Below are 20,606 nucleotides of genomic sequence, written 5' to 3' on the forward strand. Positions count from 1 at the left end.
CGCCTTCCAAACTTTTGGCATACTTTACAACTTCGACACCATTCATATACATCCTTATGGAGGCGTGGCCAAAAGTATCCTGCATTAAGAATTCTCCTAGCTGTGCTTGCTGAAGCAAAATGACTAGAGCATTCATGACACATTTCTAGGATTCTCCTAGTCTCCATGGGATGGACCACCCGACGAAGCACCTTATCTTTTCCCAATTTATAAAGAATGTCATCAATAATAGTATAGGGACAAGCCTTCCTTACCAATCTCTGCTTCTGTTGTGGAGTTAACCCTTGAGGAAACATGCCTTCTTCCACATATTGCTGAACATCTTGCAGTTCTGGCCATCCAGTGTCTACCAAAGAAACCACTCCCCGGTCTTGTACTACAATGGCTTGAGTAGCTAACTCATTTGCCCTTTGATTTTCTTTTCTGTTTATATGAACAAACTTGCAAAAATCAAACTGACTACATAGTGCCATAGCCTTTTGATTAAGCTCCTTCAAATGAGGACTTCTTGTCTTGTAATGCCCTTGCATTTGCTTTATAATAAGCTGAGAATCTCCTCTTACTTCCAATTCTTTAACTTGACTTTGAAGACAACCCTCCAAACCAAGAATCAAAGCATTATACTCAGCTGCATTGTTAGTTGTGATACCTGGAAGCTCTTGTCCTCTTGCCCATACCTCTTGACCTTCAGGATTCATCAAGATTATCCCCCCGGCTCCTTGTTGGCACGAAGGACTAAAAGCCCCATCAAAATACAAAACAAAAGCTGTTGATGGTGTATCCCTTTCATCTTTAATGTTCTCCTTCCATTTCTTTTCTTCTCCTAGATCCTCCCGTCTTGTGAGCAAATTTGCCATAGTGGACCTAGTGGTATTTTCAATGACAAAAGAGAAAGAGAACTCTTGAAGCTCTGACAACCATTTTGCAAATCTCCCCCCAGGATTAGGCTTGCGAACTAGATATGCTAATACAGACTGAGAGGTAAGAAAGAAAAATGGTCGAGGTAATAAATAGGAGCAAAACTTTCTGACTGAAAACACCAAAGAGAGAGCTTGCTGCTCCATTTCTTCATACCTTGTTTCCACATTTGTAAGCTGTCGGTTGGCATAATAGATGGGAATTCTACCTGCCTCTCCTTTTTGTAGCAATACAGCACCAACTGAATGCAAAGATACACTTGGATTTACATAAAAGTCTTGAGACCAATCAGGGGGCTTCAATATTGGGCCCTTACTCATGGCCTCCTTAAGTTGCTGGAAAGACTCTTGTTGCTCCACACCCCATTGGAAAGAAACTCCTTTTCTTGTCAACAAGTTCATGGGATGCACTATCTCTGTGAAATCATCACAAAAGCGTTGATAATACTTGCTCTTTCCTAGAATTCTGCGAACACCAGTGACACTCTCAGGACTTGGCAATGCCATGATTGCTTGAACCTTGTCAGGATCCATTTGCAGGCCTTCTTCAGACACAATATGCCCCAACAAGACTACTTTTGTTTGAGCCAAATGACACTTGCTAGGATTTAGACACCCTTTTGCTTCATCAATCCTAGCTAAGGCCATCTTTAACTTCTCCATGTGATCTATGCGCCGAGAATAAATGCAAAAATCATCTAAAAACACCCGTATGAACTTTCCCAAGTAAGGCTCCAGGACTTGACTCATGAACCTTTGAAATGTAGCTGGTGCATTGGTCAACCCAAAAGGCATCACTCTATAAGCAAAAACTCCCTAAGGTGTGACAAATGATGTTTTCTTTTGACCTTCCTCCCGAATACGAATTTGAAAGTACCCAGAATACCCATCACATACAGAATACATCTCATGCCCTGCCACTTGGTCTAGTATTTCATCTTGGAATGGCAAAGAAAAATGATCCCTCTTAGTGCATGCATTCAAAGGACGAAAGTCCACATAAACTCGCCACTTATTTCCTTTCTTTGGTGTGACAACTACAGGAGATATCCATTCTGAATCATCAACAGGAAAGATGAATCCCGCCTCAAGTAGTTGTGTTACCTCTTTCTTTAGTGCCTCAGCTTGGATCACCCCCAATCGCCTTAAGCGTTGCACTTGCTTTCTGGCTTCAACTCAATCTTGTGCTCCACAAGAGAGACTGGCTGAACCTGTGAATAGCTTGTTGCAAAGAGACATGGAAAATCATCTAGCATATCTAAGTACTGGAGCTTCTCACTACCTGATAGAGAATCACCAAGAAGCTCTTCATTGCATTGGCGTCGTTTAGTGTGCTCCACATCCTCCACATGAAGTGTCTCTACAGGATCTTCTTGCACCACCACCTTGTTCCTTCCTGACTCATCCCGATCAGCACCAAGACAAAGACCAAAGGCCACTCCTTCCACCTCACCCTCTGAGTTGGACTCCTCGGAGCTACACCCTGTCTCTTCTTCTTCATCGGTTAAGTCAGAGCTTGAACTCTCTGATGTTGAAGACTCCTCCTTGACAACTTCCTTTTTGCGGCTTCTGATGTTGTAGCACACCTTCTTATCATTTCTCTGCAAAATCAATTCTCCAGTATCCCACTTTTGAACAGCCTTCACCTTGCGTAGCCAAGGCCTTCCCAAAATCAATGGATAGGCACGTGCATCTGGCTTGGTAGGGATCACCTGAAAAGTAGTCGGCACAGAAATTCCACATACATCCACTTCTAGATTCTTCACAACTCCCAAGGTCTTAACCCTTGTGTTGTCAGCCAATTTGATGCGATAAGGAGAGGTAGTACTAGAGTATTTTAAATCAGCATCTATCATGGTCTTCTCACTCATGACATTAATCGATGCACCTCCATCAATGTACACATTAGAAATCACTTGACCATCAATGATCACATCAACCACAGGTACATCATCACCAACATCTATATCTACCTTTTGAACAACAGGAAGGGCACTTTTCTTCTTTTTCTTCTTTTACACTCTTGTGCTTGCTAGTTTTCCCCATTCCTTCCGTAGTTTTGGAGACAAAGCAAGTAATTGACCAAAGGTGATATGAGCTTCCTTTTCTTTAAGGTCGGACAACAAGTCATAGCTTCCAATTCCTTGTCCTAAAGAAAAGTCTGACTGGCTAATTCTCCTTCTAGATGCCTTCTTTTTCTTACTACGGTGTTCCTCTTCCTGATGTTCCTCATCTACTTCTTCCTTGCTCTCTTCTTCTTCTTTTGCTTTACCACGCCCCCGTTTAGCCATCATCACCTCTTTTTCCTCATCCCCTGAAGAAGGTTCTAACAAGGATATTTGTTTTTCTTCTTTCTTTCTCAATCTAGGACACTCGGGGCGATAGTGACCTTTTTTATTACATTCATAGCAAGTGACCCCACTCCTATCTCGAGGCCTATCTTCACTCTTTGGTGCTCTAGGTTGTCGTGCATTAACCAAATGCATTAACCAAATGCAATTTCAAAATGCAATTTCAAATCAGTAAACTCTGCCATCAATTGGGAGATATTATGATCTAACTCAAAGGACTTTGGTACCTGAGGAGTGCCCATTACCTCCACCTTAGAAGTTGAAGCTGTTGAAGACACAAAAGAGGATTCGATCTTTAGAGAAGCTTCTTTCTTGGTCGCAATGCGAAGTGCCTCCATGTATGTTGTTGGATCTTTACTCACTACTTTTGAGCGAAGACGAGGCTCCAAAGCCATAACAAATTTGCTCATCTTTAAGTGCTCCATCCCTGAGAGACTTTGAAGGGCCGATGATGTAGATGCCACAGCTCGTAAAACTGCCCTTTCATACTTTGTCCATAAAGTTTCATATCGGATTGCCAACGTAGAGACCAACTCACCCTCTCCTTGATAGAACCAGTCCAACTGCAACATCAAAGCATTTGGCAACTCCACTGCCCCAAATCTCTGCTTCATTGCTGCCACCACTTGGTCCCAGTCCTCCTTGGTAGAGTCCGGCAAGGTCTCATGCCAACTCAAGGCTACACCTTCAAGAAAATCAGGCAAAATCTCCACCCGATCCTTCATGGACCATCCAGAAAGCCGGCATCCTCGAACAAAATCCCGAAGATAAGACTCCGGGTCCTCCCCTTGGGTCCTTCGAAACACTGAAATCTTCACCATGATGAAACACAAAAAGAAAACACCAAGATCCAAATAATATCCCAAACAAGATCCGAACAAGATCCCACATAGCCTTAGTATACCAAGACCAACTTATTATGCATAACCACTTGTTGAAAACCCTCCACAATGTGATCCTCAACAAAATCTTCAAAAATAAGTGACCAACCAGCACCATGAAAACATTGTGTATACATGCATTCTAGAATCACCCTTCTCACAATAGGAAGTGCACATAAAAGCTTCAAGATATTGTAATCTTCATCATTTGCATAGCAAAAGAAGTTGAAAGCATTAAGAATCACCACTCCACTGTTATAGTCGAAAACTACCCAAAGACTCAACTCTTCTTCACACCAAGCTGCCAGTGCATGGAACAATTCCCAATCTATCATTGTGCCTGCTGCTGGCGTTGTCGATTCACCAACATATTCAACAGTGCAAACATAAAGGATATGATCATGGTGACTGTGCGAATAGCTTGAGCATCATCTTCACAATCTTCAAGCTCTCTTAAACGGGTTGTAATCTCTTCTAACGGAGTTCTTCCAGGCATCTTCTTTACCTCATCAAAACACATGCCTCTTCTAGGCATAACATGCAATCAAGCACACCCGAGACCGTTTAGTAAGGTGGGATGAATCCAATACCAAACATACCCGGCGCCTCCATCAAAAGATGTGACATGAAGTTGGGAGTAATAAACTTCACGCACCTCTTCACTTCCTGCTGCTTTCGAACTGACAGCAAAAGATATTTATCATTGAGAATGGGACATTAGAAAGAAGCTTTTATGCCAAGATACCACACCATACTTTCCTCCCTCAGATGAGAATGAAGATGGTAACATCCCAAGTGATGTTGTAATCAAGCATAGGGAGAAGGAAAGGATCAACAGAGGCCATAATCTCAGCGAGCCGGTCTGCGCCAAAGAGAAGAGCGATACGTTGTTGAAAGAAGATCTTGCGGCTCAACATGACATGAACTGATATACATCGAGGAGTGTGAAGGGGCTGATTGGGTCGGATGGGTAGATTCCGAGGAAACATTGCACCTCCTTCATAGACACCTTTACACTTAGCAAAAAACACTCTACAAACTGTCATTAGATACAGAGGCCTATAACTTTAAGTAGAGACATGATATCAAATATTCAAGCACACAAAGAGATGTGCCTTGAGATGGGCTTCGCGCTGATATAAGTTTCATTGAAAACAGACAGACGGTTGAAGAGATATGGACAGTTTACTGGAAGGGGGGTAAAACTGTCATGAAAATAGACTGTCAAACACAGAGACTCATAACATTTTACAATAGTATCTGATTCAAGATCTAAGTACATAGAGACATGCGCCTTAAAGAGAGCTTCGCGCTGATATATGTTTCGTAAGAAACAGAGCAGCGGTCAAAAAGTTATGGACAGTTTACTAGACGGGGGTAAAAACTGTCATGAAAACAGACTGTCAGACACAAAGACTCATAACTTTTTGCAGCAGTATCTGATTCAAGATCTGATTACATATAAACATGCGCCTTGAAGAGAGCTTCGCGCTGATATAAATTTCATTACAATCGGACTACCGAGCAGAAAGCATAGAGAGAGAATAAACTAGAGAGAGAAGGACTCAAGAGTCTACATAAAAGAATATCTACAAGAGGGAGAGAAGGCTCATGGAAGAGGCTTGGGGAGACTAGAGCTACAGCAACATGAGGCCTAATGGTGGAAGAGATTGATGAACAAGGGAGAGGAGGGCTTCTTTTATAGAGATTTTGTTACCCTCCTTCACCCATTTACAATTGCTGCCTGTAGATTCCTTTCCCCATCAATCACATAAGCACGTATGTCACCATCCATGTCCTTTTTGGCTACTCTTGCCATGTGTCCCATCAAAAGATGCTCAAGACTCTTAAAATATTGAGAAAGTCAAGAGTCTCCCCACATGGAGCCCATAGGGACCCTCTCTTTTCCATATGTCCACATCCTCCTTATTCCACATAGGAGTTCTAGAAGGATTCCTCTTGACTTCACACTCCTCCACATGCCTTCCACACGCTTGGCATGTGATCTCTCTTATATTATTGGAATACATGGACATGAGCCCACCTCTTTATATGACTCACTCTTCCTATTTTCTAAAAAACTCCATAATATCCCATACACAAATAACTCTCACCCCATACCAAGGTATTTATAATTCATACCTATGATATTTACAATGAGCCATTCCACTCATCCTCTCAATCCCATACAATATCATAGAAAATAGAAATAAGTGAGAGCCGCTAGGCTATCACTTGATACTTAAACTCTTGTCAAACATAGAGAAAAACAATATGAATGCCAAGTTAAAAATATCAATTTTTGGCGTCACAGTGCCGATCAGAGTTGGAGAGCCAGTACCTCAGGCTACCACTGACGGGGCCGCGGACCCATCTCTTTAGGTAGGAGACATTCCTGTCCTGGTTCCATGTGCAGATGAGACTGCTCTTGCCCCTTCACGTGTTCATGTGCAGGAGCGCTCGTCTAGGGAGAACCTTTCTCCAGAGACCCATGCCTTACTTGAGAACAATGCCAAAGTCGTGGCTGAGGTCATGCAGATGCATGCCGAGGTCATGCAGCGGCACCCCCCTTCTTCTCTTGCACGTCTGTCTACATCTGATAGAGGTAAGGGGGTTATTGGTTCCACTCCTCCTTTCGCAGGGCTCCTTTGCACTCCTATGCCAGAGGTTCTTCCCAGCAATTCATTTTTAGATGTGGCAGACTTGGCTGAGTTTGAGGCAGAGGAGGAGTTTATACCCTTTACGCTTGGGGAGCACATCTTTCAAACATCCGTGGACAGAGTTTTCCCCTCAGTAGGTGTGGGTGTGCTTTCCCCAGTGGACTTCCCTCCTCTTGATATGAGGAACTCTTCGCAGGAGAGGGATTTCTCCGCTACCAGGTCGGTAGGATCTTCAATCCGGCCTACTCCTCTCGCAGATGAGGATTGTCAAATGGAACGTTTAGGGCCTCAGGGGTGTACCTCACCGCCGCCGTAGGCAGCTGATTCGTACCCAACTTCATCCAGGTGTTACTGGGGGTCCCATGGCCATTTTGATGATTCAGGAACACAAATTGGATGTTAGGAATTGTGCGAAGTCGGGTAAGCTTCTGTCAAGCCATACTTTTTGGTCACCCGCCTTGGGTACCAAGGGAGGTACTTGCATTTCTGTTTCTTCTTCTATACTCCCCTTGGTTATTGGACATGGGATCATAGTCCTTTCCGAAGCTCAGTGGATTATACTTTTGATTGGTGGGCATAAGGTTGGTCTTTTAAACCTTTATGCACCCAATTCTAGAGGGGGTCGTGTTTGTTTTTGGAAGGAACTGCTCTCTTGGTCACATATTGCAGATGCTTGGATTATAGGGGGCGATTTCAACATGGTTGAAATGCCCTCGGACAAAAGGGATGGTAGGGAAGGTGGCATTCACTCCCTAGAGAGAGCAGCGTGGGATGCCTTCCTTTTTCAGTACAGTGGTAGGGATGCTTGGCACAAAAATACTTTTCACACTCAGCCACATTCTCTCCATTTTTTTCGTCGAACAGAAGATTGCAGATGCCTACACATGCACGGATTGACTGATTTTATATGTAGAGTTCAGGATTGCTCTCTCTGCCCTTCACAAGGGCAAGTGTCTTGGTTCAGATGGACTTTCCCCCTTATTTTTTATTACTTTTCGGGATCAGATTGGGGATCACATTACCTCAGCCCTGCAGGGTGTATGGGACTTGGGTGAGATGCCAGACTCACTTACGGAGGGCCTCATTCATTTGATTCCGAAAGGGGGTTGCAGGAATTTAGTGTCTTAGTGGAGACCAATTACCTTGTTGGTTACCTTGTATAAAATCCTAGCTAAAGCTATCAGACTTTAGCCCCCTTTTCATTCCTTTTTGTGGCTGAGGCTATGAGCTATTACATTAGAGATCAAGCTAGGATTGTAGGGCTTAGGCTTCCTTTGAGGTAGGAGGATGAGCCCCTTTTTAGCCCTAAACCTTTCAGTTACCCCGAAGGCGCAATTTCCTAGGGTCAACTTGCACACCTGCATCCTGCGACCTTGCCGTTTTACCGGGGATGAGGCCACATGTGAGCATCAAAACTCACGACCTCGTGACACCGTGTCTGGCTGTTATGCAGGTGCAGTGGGTAGAGAGAGAGCTTATGCCTTTGGGTTCTGTTGCATGCTTGGTCGGAAGGAAGAGTGCGTGATTGCCTAGTGATTGGATGCATAGTTGCAATAAAAAGTTGAGCAACAATTGTAGGGTGTGCAGGATAGTGGAAGTCTGTGGGCATTGGTTTTCTTGTGGTGCAGCTTTCAAGAGACCTTTTAATGAGCCTCTTGGCTTTATATGAATATTAAAGAAATACCGCAAGGGACGCCAATGTTTGGGGCCAATCAGTGTCTTTGTTTCTGAGTAGGAGCGCTATGATTTAATATGTGGTGGTGATTAATAATTTGATTATTTATTGTGTATTTTGTGGTTAAAGTGGATTCTGACAAAATATGAAGAGGGGAGAGGAGAAGAGTGGAGATGAGGAGAGAGGGCACAGCTAGAGAGCATACTACAAATGACTAACTGTACACTAGATTTAGTTGAAAATATAGAATATATACAAACCCATTTAGGGTTAGGGTTAGGACATCTAACCCTTTCCTTTATAGCACTCTATTGGGTTAGTGCTATGCACATATTATCACATGATGGTGCTATGCACATATGATCACATGATGTTGAGGGTGAACTCTCAACACCTTCCGTCAAGATCAACATCATGAAGTAGGCCTTTCCTCAAGATGATGATTCTGGGGAATCGAAGAAGGACTAAACATTACATTTTATCACACCCCTTTAATGGGAATGTCATTCCTCTACGTCAAACTAAGAGCTAGTTGGTGTTTCTCGAAAAGCTCTTTACCGAGTGGTTTGGTAAAGATGTTTGCACCATTCTCTTTGCTATCACAATACTACAGTGTAATGTCACCAAGTAACACTCTTTCTCTGATGAAGTGCTCTCTGACATCAATGTGCTTTGTCTTGGAGTGATATACTGGATTCTTGGCCAATGTTTGAGCCGATTGATTATCACAGTATATTGTTGTTTGCTTTGACTCATCAAAGTAATCTGTTTCTGACAATAGTCTTCTGAGCCATATAACCTCACATGCACCTGTAGTGAGTGCTCTATATTCTACTTTAGTCGAAGACAAAGAAACAGTATGTTGTTTGTTTGAGAACCATGATATAGCACCTTGACCAAGGAAAAATGCATATCCCTGTGTTGATCTCCTGGGCTCATGATCTCTGGCATAGGCACTGTCACAATATCCATGTAACCGTGGATGACTTCCTCTGTATTCTATTCCAAACTGTCTTGTACCTCTGATGTATCTCAAGACTCCCTTGGCTACATTTAGTGAGACTGTTTTGGATTTGCCATAAACTGTGCAAGTGAACTTACTGCATAACAAATATCTGGCCGTGTAATAGTCAGATATATAAGAGATCCGATGAGCTGCCTGTAGTGCTTATCATTGACTGTAGGCTTTTCTGAATCTTTAGTAAGTTTCAAACTCTGTTCCATGGGAGTGGCTGCAATCTTGCAATCTGCCATATGAAACTTCTCTAGGAGTGTCAACATACTTGAGCTGACTCATAAAGGTGCTGTCTGAATCTCTCCAGAACTCAATTCCAATACAATAGTGCATAAGTCCAAGATCTTTCATATTGAACTCTGCAAATAAGTCTTGTTTCAGCTTTCTGATGAAGCTATCCTTGCTTCCGGTCACAATCAGATCATCTACGTACAAAAGTGTAATAGTAATGTCTTCCCCTTGAACTTTGTAGTAGAGAGTATGATCTGCATTGGACTTCATGTATCCCAGATCATCAAAATACTTATCGATTCTGTTGTACCAACTTCTGGGAGCTTGCTTTAAGTCGTAGAGACTCTTCTTGAGATGGCAAACGTTATTCTCTTTTCTTGGTTCAACATAACTTGATGGTTGTTGCATGTAGACTTCCTCGTCTAGGTAACCATTCAGAAAAGCATTCTTGACATCAAGCTGGTACACATTTCATTTACTGAGTGTCGTTAGTGATATCAAGAACCGTATGGAATCCATATTTGCTATTGGAGCATAAGTCTCCTCATAGTCTTGACCATATTGATGTGCAAATCCTTTTGCAACTAATTTGGCTTTGTATCTTTGAATACTTCCATTTGGATTGTACTTCACTTTGTATACCCATTTGCTTGCTATGGCCTTGGTTCTTGGTGGAAGAACGCATCATTCCCAAGTATTATTCTTAGCATAGTTGGTGGTTTCACTGAATTGCTTTGCCTTTCTGAGCATATGCCAATCTGACAGGAGGTATGCTTTCTTTGCTTGGGGTGTTACTGGCAATTCTAGCTCTTCTTCATCAACCATTTCTATAGATGACTGTAAAAGCGGTGTGTTTATCTCGTGTGTGTTTGAGGTTTTCCATTATGATTCCTCATCAAAGATTACATCTCTGGAGATAATGATCTTTCGATTGATGGGATTATACAACTTGTATGCTTTCTTCACTGTAGCCAAGCATGATGCATTTGCGTGACTTCGCATCCAATTTCCTGCGTATCAAAATCACAAAAACACTAAGCTATTCCTCACAACAAAGTTGTTGCTAAGATGCCAACTAGCTAGTCCTCACTAATGCTTTGGGCTGGAGGAACAAAATAAACTCATCTAAAGGTCTTGAAATACCATAAATTTTGCGTACAAGTGCCCACTAGTGTGTCTAATTGACTCAATCTTGCATTGGCATGTCATCATTCATTCAGAAGGGATAGTTATCTAGCTGAAAAACAAAGATGCTTCCTATGTGACAACTTAATTTTAGAGTTAGGATTGGAATGGAATTACTAATATGGTTTTATGAAAAAATATCATAAAATCATATTAGCAATGCAACAAAAATCTTTTGGATAGAGAAAATTGACTATTTTGACCTAAGTGGTTTACTAAATTTGTCTTCATAGAAGAGCTATTCAAGTATAAGAACAATGATTTTAACAAATTTAGAATGACTTCCATGAGGGGGGAAATGATGGGCTTTAAATGAACCACTGAGGTCAAAATCAACATTCATTCATCATCTGCTTTTCCTTTCAATGCAAAATCTATATAATCATCATGTATGTGGGCATATGCTATGCAACCAAATATGCGAAGATGCCCAATGTGTGGCTTGTATCCAGTGAATGCTTCATAAGTTGTCATATTGTGAATCGGTTCGGTAGGAAGCCGATTAAGCAAATAGTTTGCAGTGGCTATTGCTTCTGCCCAATACTGATTCAAAAGATGCTTCTCACTAAGCATTGCTCTAGCCGTGTCTGCTAAAGTACCATTCTTCCTTTTAGCTCTTGCATTCTGTTGAGGAGTATCTGCACAAGTGAATTGTCTTCGAATGCCGTGACTTCTGCAAAAGTTCATGAATGCTGAAGACATGTATTCACCTCCTCTATCTGATCTCATGACTTTGATCTTTTTGCTTGTTTGGTTTTCTACCATGGCTTTGAATTCTTGAAATCTGGAAAACACTTCAGATTTCTCTTTCAGAAAGTAGACCCAACAATATCTGCCCTAGTCGTCGATGAAAGTCAAGTAGTAAAGTGAACCATTGATGCTGCAGGTTTGGGCATAACCCCATACATCTGTATGTATCAAATCAAGAATACCTCGTGCTCGAGAGGTGCTTTTGTCAAAGTTGTTTCGCTTTTGTTTGCCGAAGCAGGATGCTTCGCAAACTTTTCCAAGAAACTGTAGCTTAGGAATCCCAATTGTCATATTCTGATTCCTGAGATCTAGTAAGCTCTTGAAATTAACATGACCATATCTCTTGTGCCATATTGCAGATAGTGGCATCTGTTGCAGTTAAGCTGACATGGCATGCATATCTGGTACTGTAGCTAGCATTCTATACAAGCGTCCTTCCTTGACACCTTTTCCTACTAGCTGAAATTTTCTGGATTTGTCTCTAATAGTGCATTCATCTCTGTCGAAGATGACTCTGTAGTTGTGTTCCGTCATTTGACCTACTGACAAGAGATTCTTGCTAAGCTTCGGAACGTAGAGTACATCTTTCACCTATCCTTTCGTACCAGTGAAATTGTTCATAGGGATAATGCATGTCCCTTGAACTGGATTTGGTGTATTATTTGCTGTGTAAATACATTCTTTTGACCTTCTAATGGCTTCATCGCTATGAACCATTCTTGATGATTTATCATGTGAGATGATGCACCGTTGTCGATGTACTGAGAATCTTGTTCTGCTTGGTTGACTTGATAGCTGAAATCCTCTTTTGGATTGCAATCAGTGTCTAGGTACACTGTATCAATCTTCTGCATTTCCTCGTTTGCAAGAAACATATTCGCATGTTCATTTGCAAAATGACTGTGACTAGAATGTCCATCTCGATGATTTCCTCTACCGCAGAAATTCCCTCGATTGCCACTGGATTGACCGCCTTGGTCGTACTGCTTCTTGCGACAATCTCTTTCATAGTTTCCAAACTTTTTGCTGACTCTGATGTTGCTGACTTTGCTGTTGATGATGACTACTTTTCTGGAATGATCGAGCCAGACATCTGTGACAAATAGATGAAGCAATATGTCGTTGTGCTAATAGATGTCCATGAGGAAGAACACCCATCAAAGTTCTCCACAAGAAAACCTGTTGTCGGAGAGGAATTTCAGAATGCCAAATCTGTCTTAGTCTCTTCCGCCACCACTGTGCAGAATGATCAAGATGCCAAAGATGATTGGCCCGGTGAGAGACATATGGTGGAGGAAGCAATCACACACACACATCCATCACCCACCCAACAAACAAACAAACCAAAAAAAAAAACTCGTACGGAAAGCCGTACGTACGGATGGAGTACGGAAAAACCATCCATACGCGTACGGATGCAACTATGTGTAGCATGTAGGAAGAGCACACGTGAACAATTATTTGAGCTTGCGAACACAGAGGTTGGCTAGGTGGAACAATAAGCATGCCATCGCCCATGGTTGTTTTGGCCTTGGTTGTTTGTTCATTTCATATACAGATCACAAGCAACCATGTTCTCAAGGTCTTTCAAGATATTGGATTCTTTCTACTCATGGAGTATGGCACATGATGATACATAATACATTCCAATCCTCATTGACTATGTCTCCCCCCCTCTCTCCCGCCCTCTTGAAATAGACTTCTATTAAGTATGAAAGAAACAGCTGAGAGAAGAAACTCAAGATATAAGCACATCATGCAAAGCATGTGGTAGAATATCACACAAAGAGACTGAACAGGTCTTTCATTGACTGCTTTTCTGTTTTTGGATATAGCTCAGGATAGAAATTCATCATTGTTTGCTCCTCTAGGCAGAGCTGTTTCATGAGTTTGACCACTTGATCCCCTTGTTATAACTTCTATGAAAACTATATCGAGCAGCTTTTTTCTGCTAGAAAGTTTTGTTGTGCAAGTTTTGAAAGGAGGGTCTATCGATGTATGTTACTGTCCCAATACAATATCCGAAATCCTTTTAGCATTGCAAAACCTTCCCTGCCCCCAACATAACGGTAAAATAGCTACCTCCAATTTCCCTGGGCAACTATGAAACCAGAGAAGTCATTCAAACAGCCCATCTAGCCAGTAATTCAAGTAGGGAACAATCACTACTCAAAGATGCTTTAAATACCAATTGTGCAACATTTTTGTATTGGATCAAACGATCTGAGAAGTACATGATTTTTGGGTGCTTTGGGTTTCGTGTTGGGGCTTGTCATGATATGGCAAGTGAGATGGTTGCATCAGGGAGTACATGTTCAATAGAGCACGTGCTTGAGACCTTACGACTCGTGAAGGAAAATTAGGACTCTGCTATAGAAGTTCAGTGTCATTTTGGAATCACATATTTGAACCTAACATATTTGTATTACAGGTGGAACTGCTAGAGTGGGCTGATGACATTGAGGTCCATCATTTGAAAGGTTATGGAGAATCATTAAATTATCGTATGGGCATCCCCCTTCTAAGCAATGTTTTCACGTCCATGGAAGAAGCTATTTTGGCTAGTAAAGGTAGCATCTTGTTCAGTTTCTGCTCATTTTCAGTCAGACTACATACTGTTTATTAGCAACAAACAATCCAAATTATGGCTCAGATATTAGTAGCTTGCAATTTTGTCATCTTTAAAAGCATCACGTATTTCATATATTTAAATGCAACTTGTAGGGATTGGCTATGTTGAATCTGATGTTGTGGATCTCGATGAAACATGAAGCAGGTGCTCAAGACCTAAACTCGGTGGAAAGAGCAAATCTTCGTTTTGCACATGCTGAGACACTTATCCCCTTCATATGTCTTTTGGGTCTTTTGCTTGATGAAAAAGGTTTGTCCAGTTTTTCCCCCGCTTCTTTCCATCACCTGCCTGAAAAAAACCCATCTTCTTTGTTGGATGCTTTGTTTATCTTGGTGTGTGTGGGAGAAGGTGCGCATGGGGGGAGAGTGTTCTGGGGGTTGTAGCTCAACTGTGAATCGAGTTCCAATCAACTCTGCAATTTGTTTATTTGTAATGGTAATGTTACATTTTTCCCTAGGGCTGATCATGATTCATTTTTTTCGTCATCCTGAGAGCTTTTATAAGACGTGCATAAGTTTGAAATGAGATACAATTAGAACATCCACCATCCAGGAGAGGAGTATGTTATTGGTGTGTAACACGTTTTTTGGGTTTTTTTTTTTTGGGGGGGGGGGGAATTGTCTGTGTAGTCGAGCTGTGAAGGGAGTTCTGAACAATGCATTGTATTTGTTTTTATCAGACATACAGAAAGTTCGAAATGAGCTACCATTAGAACCTCTGTCACCCCCCCCAACACCTCGTCTGTGGAGAGGAAGTATGGTTGCTCCTTATGGTGCTAATACAAAGCTTGTTCTTTACAAGTGCATCCCGAGCAAGGAGGTGTTACCAGAAGGTGCAGATGATTTCTTAGTGCAGGTCTTCCACAACGAGAAGTCGATGGAATTACCAGTATGTACCCTTGCCCTAGTCCTTGACAGCTGCCATATCTCTTTATTGTTTCTTCAGAAAAAGCTATTGCTCTTTTATTTTTGCTAGTTTCCTGTGTTTTATAGTTTTTTCTTCTGTTAGTGCTGCATTCTATCATATTGTAGTCTCGATGGTTTTGTTTTTACCTTTTTTTCTAAATGAAAGGAGGCTCGATCAGTAAACCACGTAGAAAGGCCCTAAAAACGGGTACATGACCAAGTGTCATTTGTGTGAAGCTCCATTTCATTTGGATCCTTCATGCCTCCACGTGCTGCAGACTGGGTTCCTCCTCGCTGACTTCATTCATGAGTGTTCTCTTCAGGACCATCATTATGCTCCGCTCGCTCATCATCTTCTTGCATAGGATCCTCTTCCTCCTCTGTTGTGACCCCATGGTCATTTTCTTGGTGTGAGGCATCCATGTCGTGTGCATCCATTGCTTCCATTGCTGCTTCATGGTCTTGTCTTTGAGTCACCCTGGTGGCCTCCCCACCACTTGGGCTGGTACTTGCGGACATCATTCGCTGATACATGTGGGGATTATTAAGAAGGCCAAAAGGCATCCGTTCATACATGAGATCAGCCAAACCAGGTGGGAAAGAGGCTTCCTGGCTCACCTCTTGCGCATTCCGTGAAGTACCAAAATGGGCTTCAGGATCCTCTTCTGGACACAACTCCACCATGTTGATGGCTAAGGATCCCAGGGCCCCCATCCAATCCAAGATGACCGCTTCTTCCTCATCTGGTCTAGCATGTTCCAACAAGTACGTCAAGCTCTCACCAACATCTCGTGCCGCTGTTACATCGGTTTCACCTTGGAAGGGTGAGTCCTCCACATAGGCCAACTCTTCTTCCTGTAGGGGCTAATCCCCAAGTGCCCATCGCTCCTCTTCCACCCCTTCTTCTTCTTCAAAATCCTCTTCCCCAAGTTCCACAGGTCGGTGGCGGGCCCTTCCAGTAACCATGTCTATTTCTAAGGATGTGGATCCCAAAGGTAGTCGAACTTCATCACTTGACCAATCTTGAATGGCCTTTGCTGAGCGTAACCATGGTCTACCAAGAAGTAGAGGATAAGTCTGCTCACCCTCCGTCATATTAAGTACAACAAAATTGGACAGGAATGTAACTCCCCCAATCTTCATGTGAATACCTTTTACAGCCCCCATAGGCTTCACCTTGCGTTGATCCGCCATGCGTACTTGGAAATGTACGTCAGTTGTCAATTTCAAACCCAGTTGTTGAAGAGTACCTCTCGGCATGATGTTTACTGCTGCCCCACCATCCAAGAAAACATCTTTCAGCTCCACCCCATTGATCTCCACTGCGAGCTTGGGACTTTGTTCACATGTGAGGGCAGCATAGGCTGAGCAATTGTCTAGTGTTACTCCATCTTGAACTGTTACTGTCTCTGGTGTGGGTCCGCCCTGAACAGATCCCCTTTGGCGCCCTCCTGGCATGCGATTCAAAAATGCAATAGTCTGATGCTTGATATGTGGAGACAATTGACAGAGTTGTCGTAAGGTGATATTGGGCCTAAAATCTATCAAGTCATCCATCAAAGAATAGGGCTGGACAGTAGCAGCAATCTTTTGTGCCTTCATCCGCCGAGCTTCTGGCCGAGGGTCGAAGCTTACGCGAGGGAGAGGAGGTGCCTCTGGGTTCTCAGTCAATATTTCCTGTGGTGACTCTCCCATCACCCATTTCCCCTTTTCTTTGGCACTACTAGGCTTCACCCCTTTTTCCTTCTCTTGCTTCATTGTGCTTCCTGAGTGGAAGGTGGATGGGCCTGCCTGCGACTCTTCACGTTTTTGCCCTGAAGTTGTCACTTCTGTTGCAAACCTCACTATTTTGGACTTGCGGGAAGGAAACTGAGGTGTGACTCCTTCATCTTCAGAACTAGATTGAAGATCTTTGGTGACACTCCTGATCACCTCCTGATACCTTGAAGGCATAGATTGCTCACTTGGAGCTGAGGTAGTTTTAGAGCTATTGATAGGTCTTGATGGCTGTGGGGCCCCTCGGGTCCTTTCTAATCCAGCTACAGGAGAGGACAAGGGCGATGTAGTCTTGTGCCCACTGTCCACCTTGGAGGAAGGAGGCGGGGATGCTCTTCTAGTGACTGAGTTGGTATTAGTTGGTGATGAGGCCTCCGATATTGATGTTGAATCATCCTTACTACTGTCACCCTTCATTTGTGACCTAGTCACAGCTCCCAACACTGCACCAATCAAATGGGGTTTGTCACCCTCCCCCGCCACTACTACATCAACCATGTTGAATTGCGATGTTAATTCCCTTCTGCCATTGGGACAATCTCTGGTGTAGTGGTCATTTGTGTTGCACTGTGTACAAGAGGGTCCCCCAAATGGTTGTGTACAATCATCTTGGTAATGGCCATACTCGCCACATCTATAGCACATGATGGGCCTGCGAAAGTTGGTACCTCTGCCTCCACGTCCACCTCGGAACCCACCCCGTCGACCGCGAACATAAGGGGGTCCATATCCACCCCCTGACATAGGTGGTTGATACTGTGCATAGTAGGGCGGAGGGTAGAAGTAAGGAGCCCCAAATTCACTAGGAGTAGGAGCTTGGAGCAAAGGAGGATTAGGAGGATTAGGAAGTAGTGGAGGTGGAATGATAGGGTGGGTGGGTGGTTCAGGTGCCTTCACAGGGGCTGAAGCTAGGGGTACTGGCCCTGAAGTGGTCGGTGCAGCTTTGTTGATTGTAGCCACCAGTGGCTCCCCAATTGGATACTCCGGCAGAAGCTTCCTCAACCCCTTAAGATACCTACACTCGGAGGCATCATGTCCATGAATTTCACAAAATGTGCAAAAGGAGGTTGGGGTGGGTACCTTACGCTTCGATGGACATTCCCAGTAGCCATGGCCAGAACCCTTGCAGTCGGTGCACCAGAGACCACTTCTTATCTGAGCTTCAAAGGGTGACGGTCCATCCACTTTTGTTCTGTCTTTCAGACCTTCTTTGATTTCTTCTAATTCCTTCTTGAGTTGCTGCCATGCCTGTGAGCCCTCTTCTCTCGGAAGTTGGGCGGTCTGAGCGGGTGTTGAGGCGAAACTTAACTGGGACCGTTCCATCTTCACCGCTTCCCTCAGAAATTCTTGTAGTGAGGCATGCTCAGGAAGTTTGTCAACCAGCCTTATAGCAATGGTGGAGGGTAAAGCCTTCAAAAACCACCCCTTCATGACGGCGTCATTGGGTGGCACCGACATCTTTGCCGCCAAGACCCTCATCCTTGTGTACATCTCAGAGATGCTCTCTCCAGGCTTCATGGTGTCAGTGGATAACTCTTGGACAATCATGTGTTCAAAATTTTCCAACTTGAAAGTGCGTAAGAATTCCTCCCTTAGGTCTATCCACGTCTGGAAGTGGTCCGGAGGAAATTGACTGTACCATACATCCGCAGCATCCTCCAATGACGAGGGAAAGATGTGAAGGAACGCATGCTCATTCTCCACACCTTTAGCTCTACATGCTGTGAGGAACTTCCTCACATGAGCTTCCGCATCTTCATGGAGGTGGCCTTTGAACTTTTGAGTCTTCACGTGGACCTTGTTGAGTAGCTCGAGAAGTCTAGCTCTGTCTGGAGGACTGAGAACGGCCATCCCCACCCGAGAGGTTGGAGAGGTGGCCATCCCCACCCGAGAGGTTGGAGAGGATGCAAGAGTTGGAGGGAGTCCCGATGGGGCTGTAATGAGTGTTGGTGCTCCCGAGGAGGAGACCACCCCGACAACCCCTCCTGTGGAGGACCACAATGGAGAAGTCACTACTGATGTAGTCATAGAGGAAGTGTACCCAGATGGTAGGGCATAAGTGGGGGGTCTCGGTGTTGCAGAAGGAAAGGGTCAGAACATGGAAGATGTGGGGGTGAAAGAGGATGGGAGAGCATTTGGGAAAGAGAGGGACGGAGTTGAAGTCATGGATGAGTAAGCAAAAGGGAAGGAAGAAGGTGGTGGAAAAGGCAACACCGGTGTGGATGGAAAGGGAGATGAAACCATCATGGCAGGTAAAGGCATGGTCGGAACAAAAGTACCCCCCAATGGAATAGATGTAGGAGAAGGATTAGCTAGGAGCCCGGAGCTATGCATAACAGATGAGGTAGCAGCTTGTCCACAAGAGGTTGAGGCGGGAGCAGATGGAGTCACCACTCCGGTAGAAGAGGTGGTTGATGAAGACATCGTTGCAGGAGGAGGAGAGGGGCTGCCTTGACCTTGATGAGTCCCTGAGGAGGCCTCGTCCTTAGTACCCTCTTCTTTCACCTGTTCTCCGCTTTGCACTTCTTCTTCTCCGGAGTTCGGATCTGACCACCAGGGTTCTTGTTGGTCCAAGTCAATGAGAGTGTCGATGAAGTTACTTGCTCTGGCTACTGCTCCAATGGGCTCACTTTGTGCTCGAGTTGAGGACTTCGCAAACTTACGTCGCACGTAATGCTTCTTGTACCTAGTTTGGTCTGCCGGAAGTCTTTTCTCCACTCTCCTCAAGTACCTCCTAGTTCTCTCACTAGCTCCTTCAAATGTTTCAGAACTACTCGGCATAAGACCTCTCTCTAGGACCCTAGATCACCACTTCACTCGTGCTACTCAACACCAGCAGTGTCCCACCGTGATCGCCATAAACTGTCTGAGGGGGGGGGGGTTTCCTAACACTTCCGGAAGTATTACCGGAGGCCTAGGGCCACTGGTGCGAGAAGCGAGTAAGACGTGCCATAAGTGTCACTGATGGTACGTAGGTGAGTGTGCTTGTCGATGGTGTCAACTATGTGCAAGTGGTAGATGGTGTCAACTATGTGCAAGCGGTACAAGTGCTGAAGTGATGTGAGCAAAAAAGAAGACCAAAGCGGAACAACATCATGAAAGCCATCCCTCGACATGAACAGCAAGGAACTTCAACCACATGACACAGGTCCGTTGTACCAGGTGAAGGGAGAGGAGAGGAGAGGAGAACACAACGAAAAGAGATTTTAGAGTAGCGAGCAGAGATGGGAAGTAGCATAACTCATTAGAAAGCAAGATGACTGATACACACAGGCGAGCTCTTGACTCTAGCCTCTCACTCCTTCACTCCTGCCTCTCGCCCCTCCAGAAAAGTCCCCCTTCCTCCTTTCCCTTTCCCCCTCTTCACCTTCTCCTCCTCTGCTCCACCCCGCGCTACCAATCTCCACACCTTCTTCCTATTGGATGCCTTCTTGCACCCTTAGCCATCCTTAGCCATTCCACCGTTTGTGGGCCGCTCTGTCCTTGATGGCTTCCGCAACACTCCAGCCTGTCCTGGGTCAGTGAATCCCGTGCTCCATGTGTTCTCCTGCGCTCCTGACACTAGTTGGTTGAGAGGGTTGGTGCACCACCTATGCCTCTTAACTGTTGGACTGCTTCCCATGTGCAC

The 20,606-nt window shown here is 44.1% G+C and overlaps 1 protein-coding gene across 3 annotated transcripts in view; it reads left to right on the top strand.

Annotated features, from left to right (window-relative positions):
• Nucleotides 1–20,606, top strand: part of LOC147892178 (uncharacterized) — a 180,536-nt gene that overhangs the window by 126,336 nt on the left and 33,594 nt on the right. For 2 of the 3 annotated variants that reach the window (XM_087388266.1, XM_087388267.1), the window contains exons 8-10: nucleotides 14,097–14,235; nucleotides 14,439–14,546; nucleotides 14,977–15,185. In XM_087388266.1, the coding sequence (XP_087244392.1) occupies nucleotides 14,097–14,235; nucleotides 14,439–14,546; nucleotides 14,977–15,185 (456 nt within the window). The remainder of the gene's footprint in view (nucleotides 1–14,096; nucleotides 14,236–14,438; nucleotides 14,547–14,976; nucleotides 15,186–20,606) is intronic. The other variant, XM_087388268.1, reaches the window with a different exon arrangement.

This window comes from Dipteris shenzhenensis, chromosome 17, assembly GCF_047967505.1.
Source record: "Dipteris shenzhenensis isolate YYH24624 ecotype China chromosome 17, Dip_SZ_1.0, whole genome shotgun sequence".
In the NCBI taxonomy this organism is placed as follows: Eukaryota; Viridiplantae; Streptophyta; class Polypodiopsida; order Gleicheniales; family Dipteridaceae; genus Dipteris; species Dipteris shenzhenensis.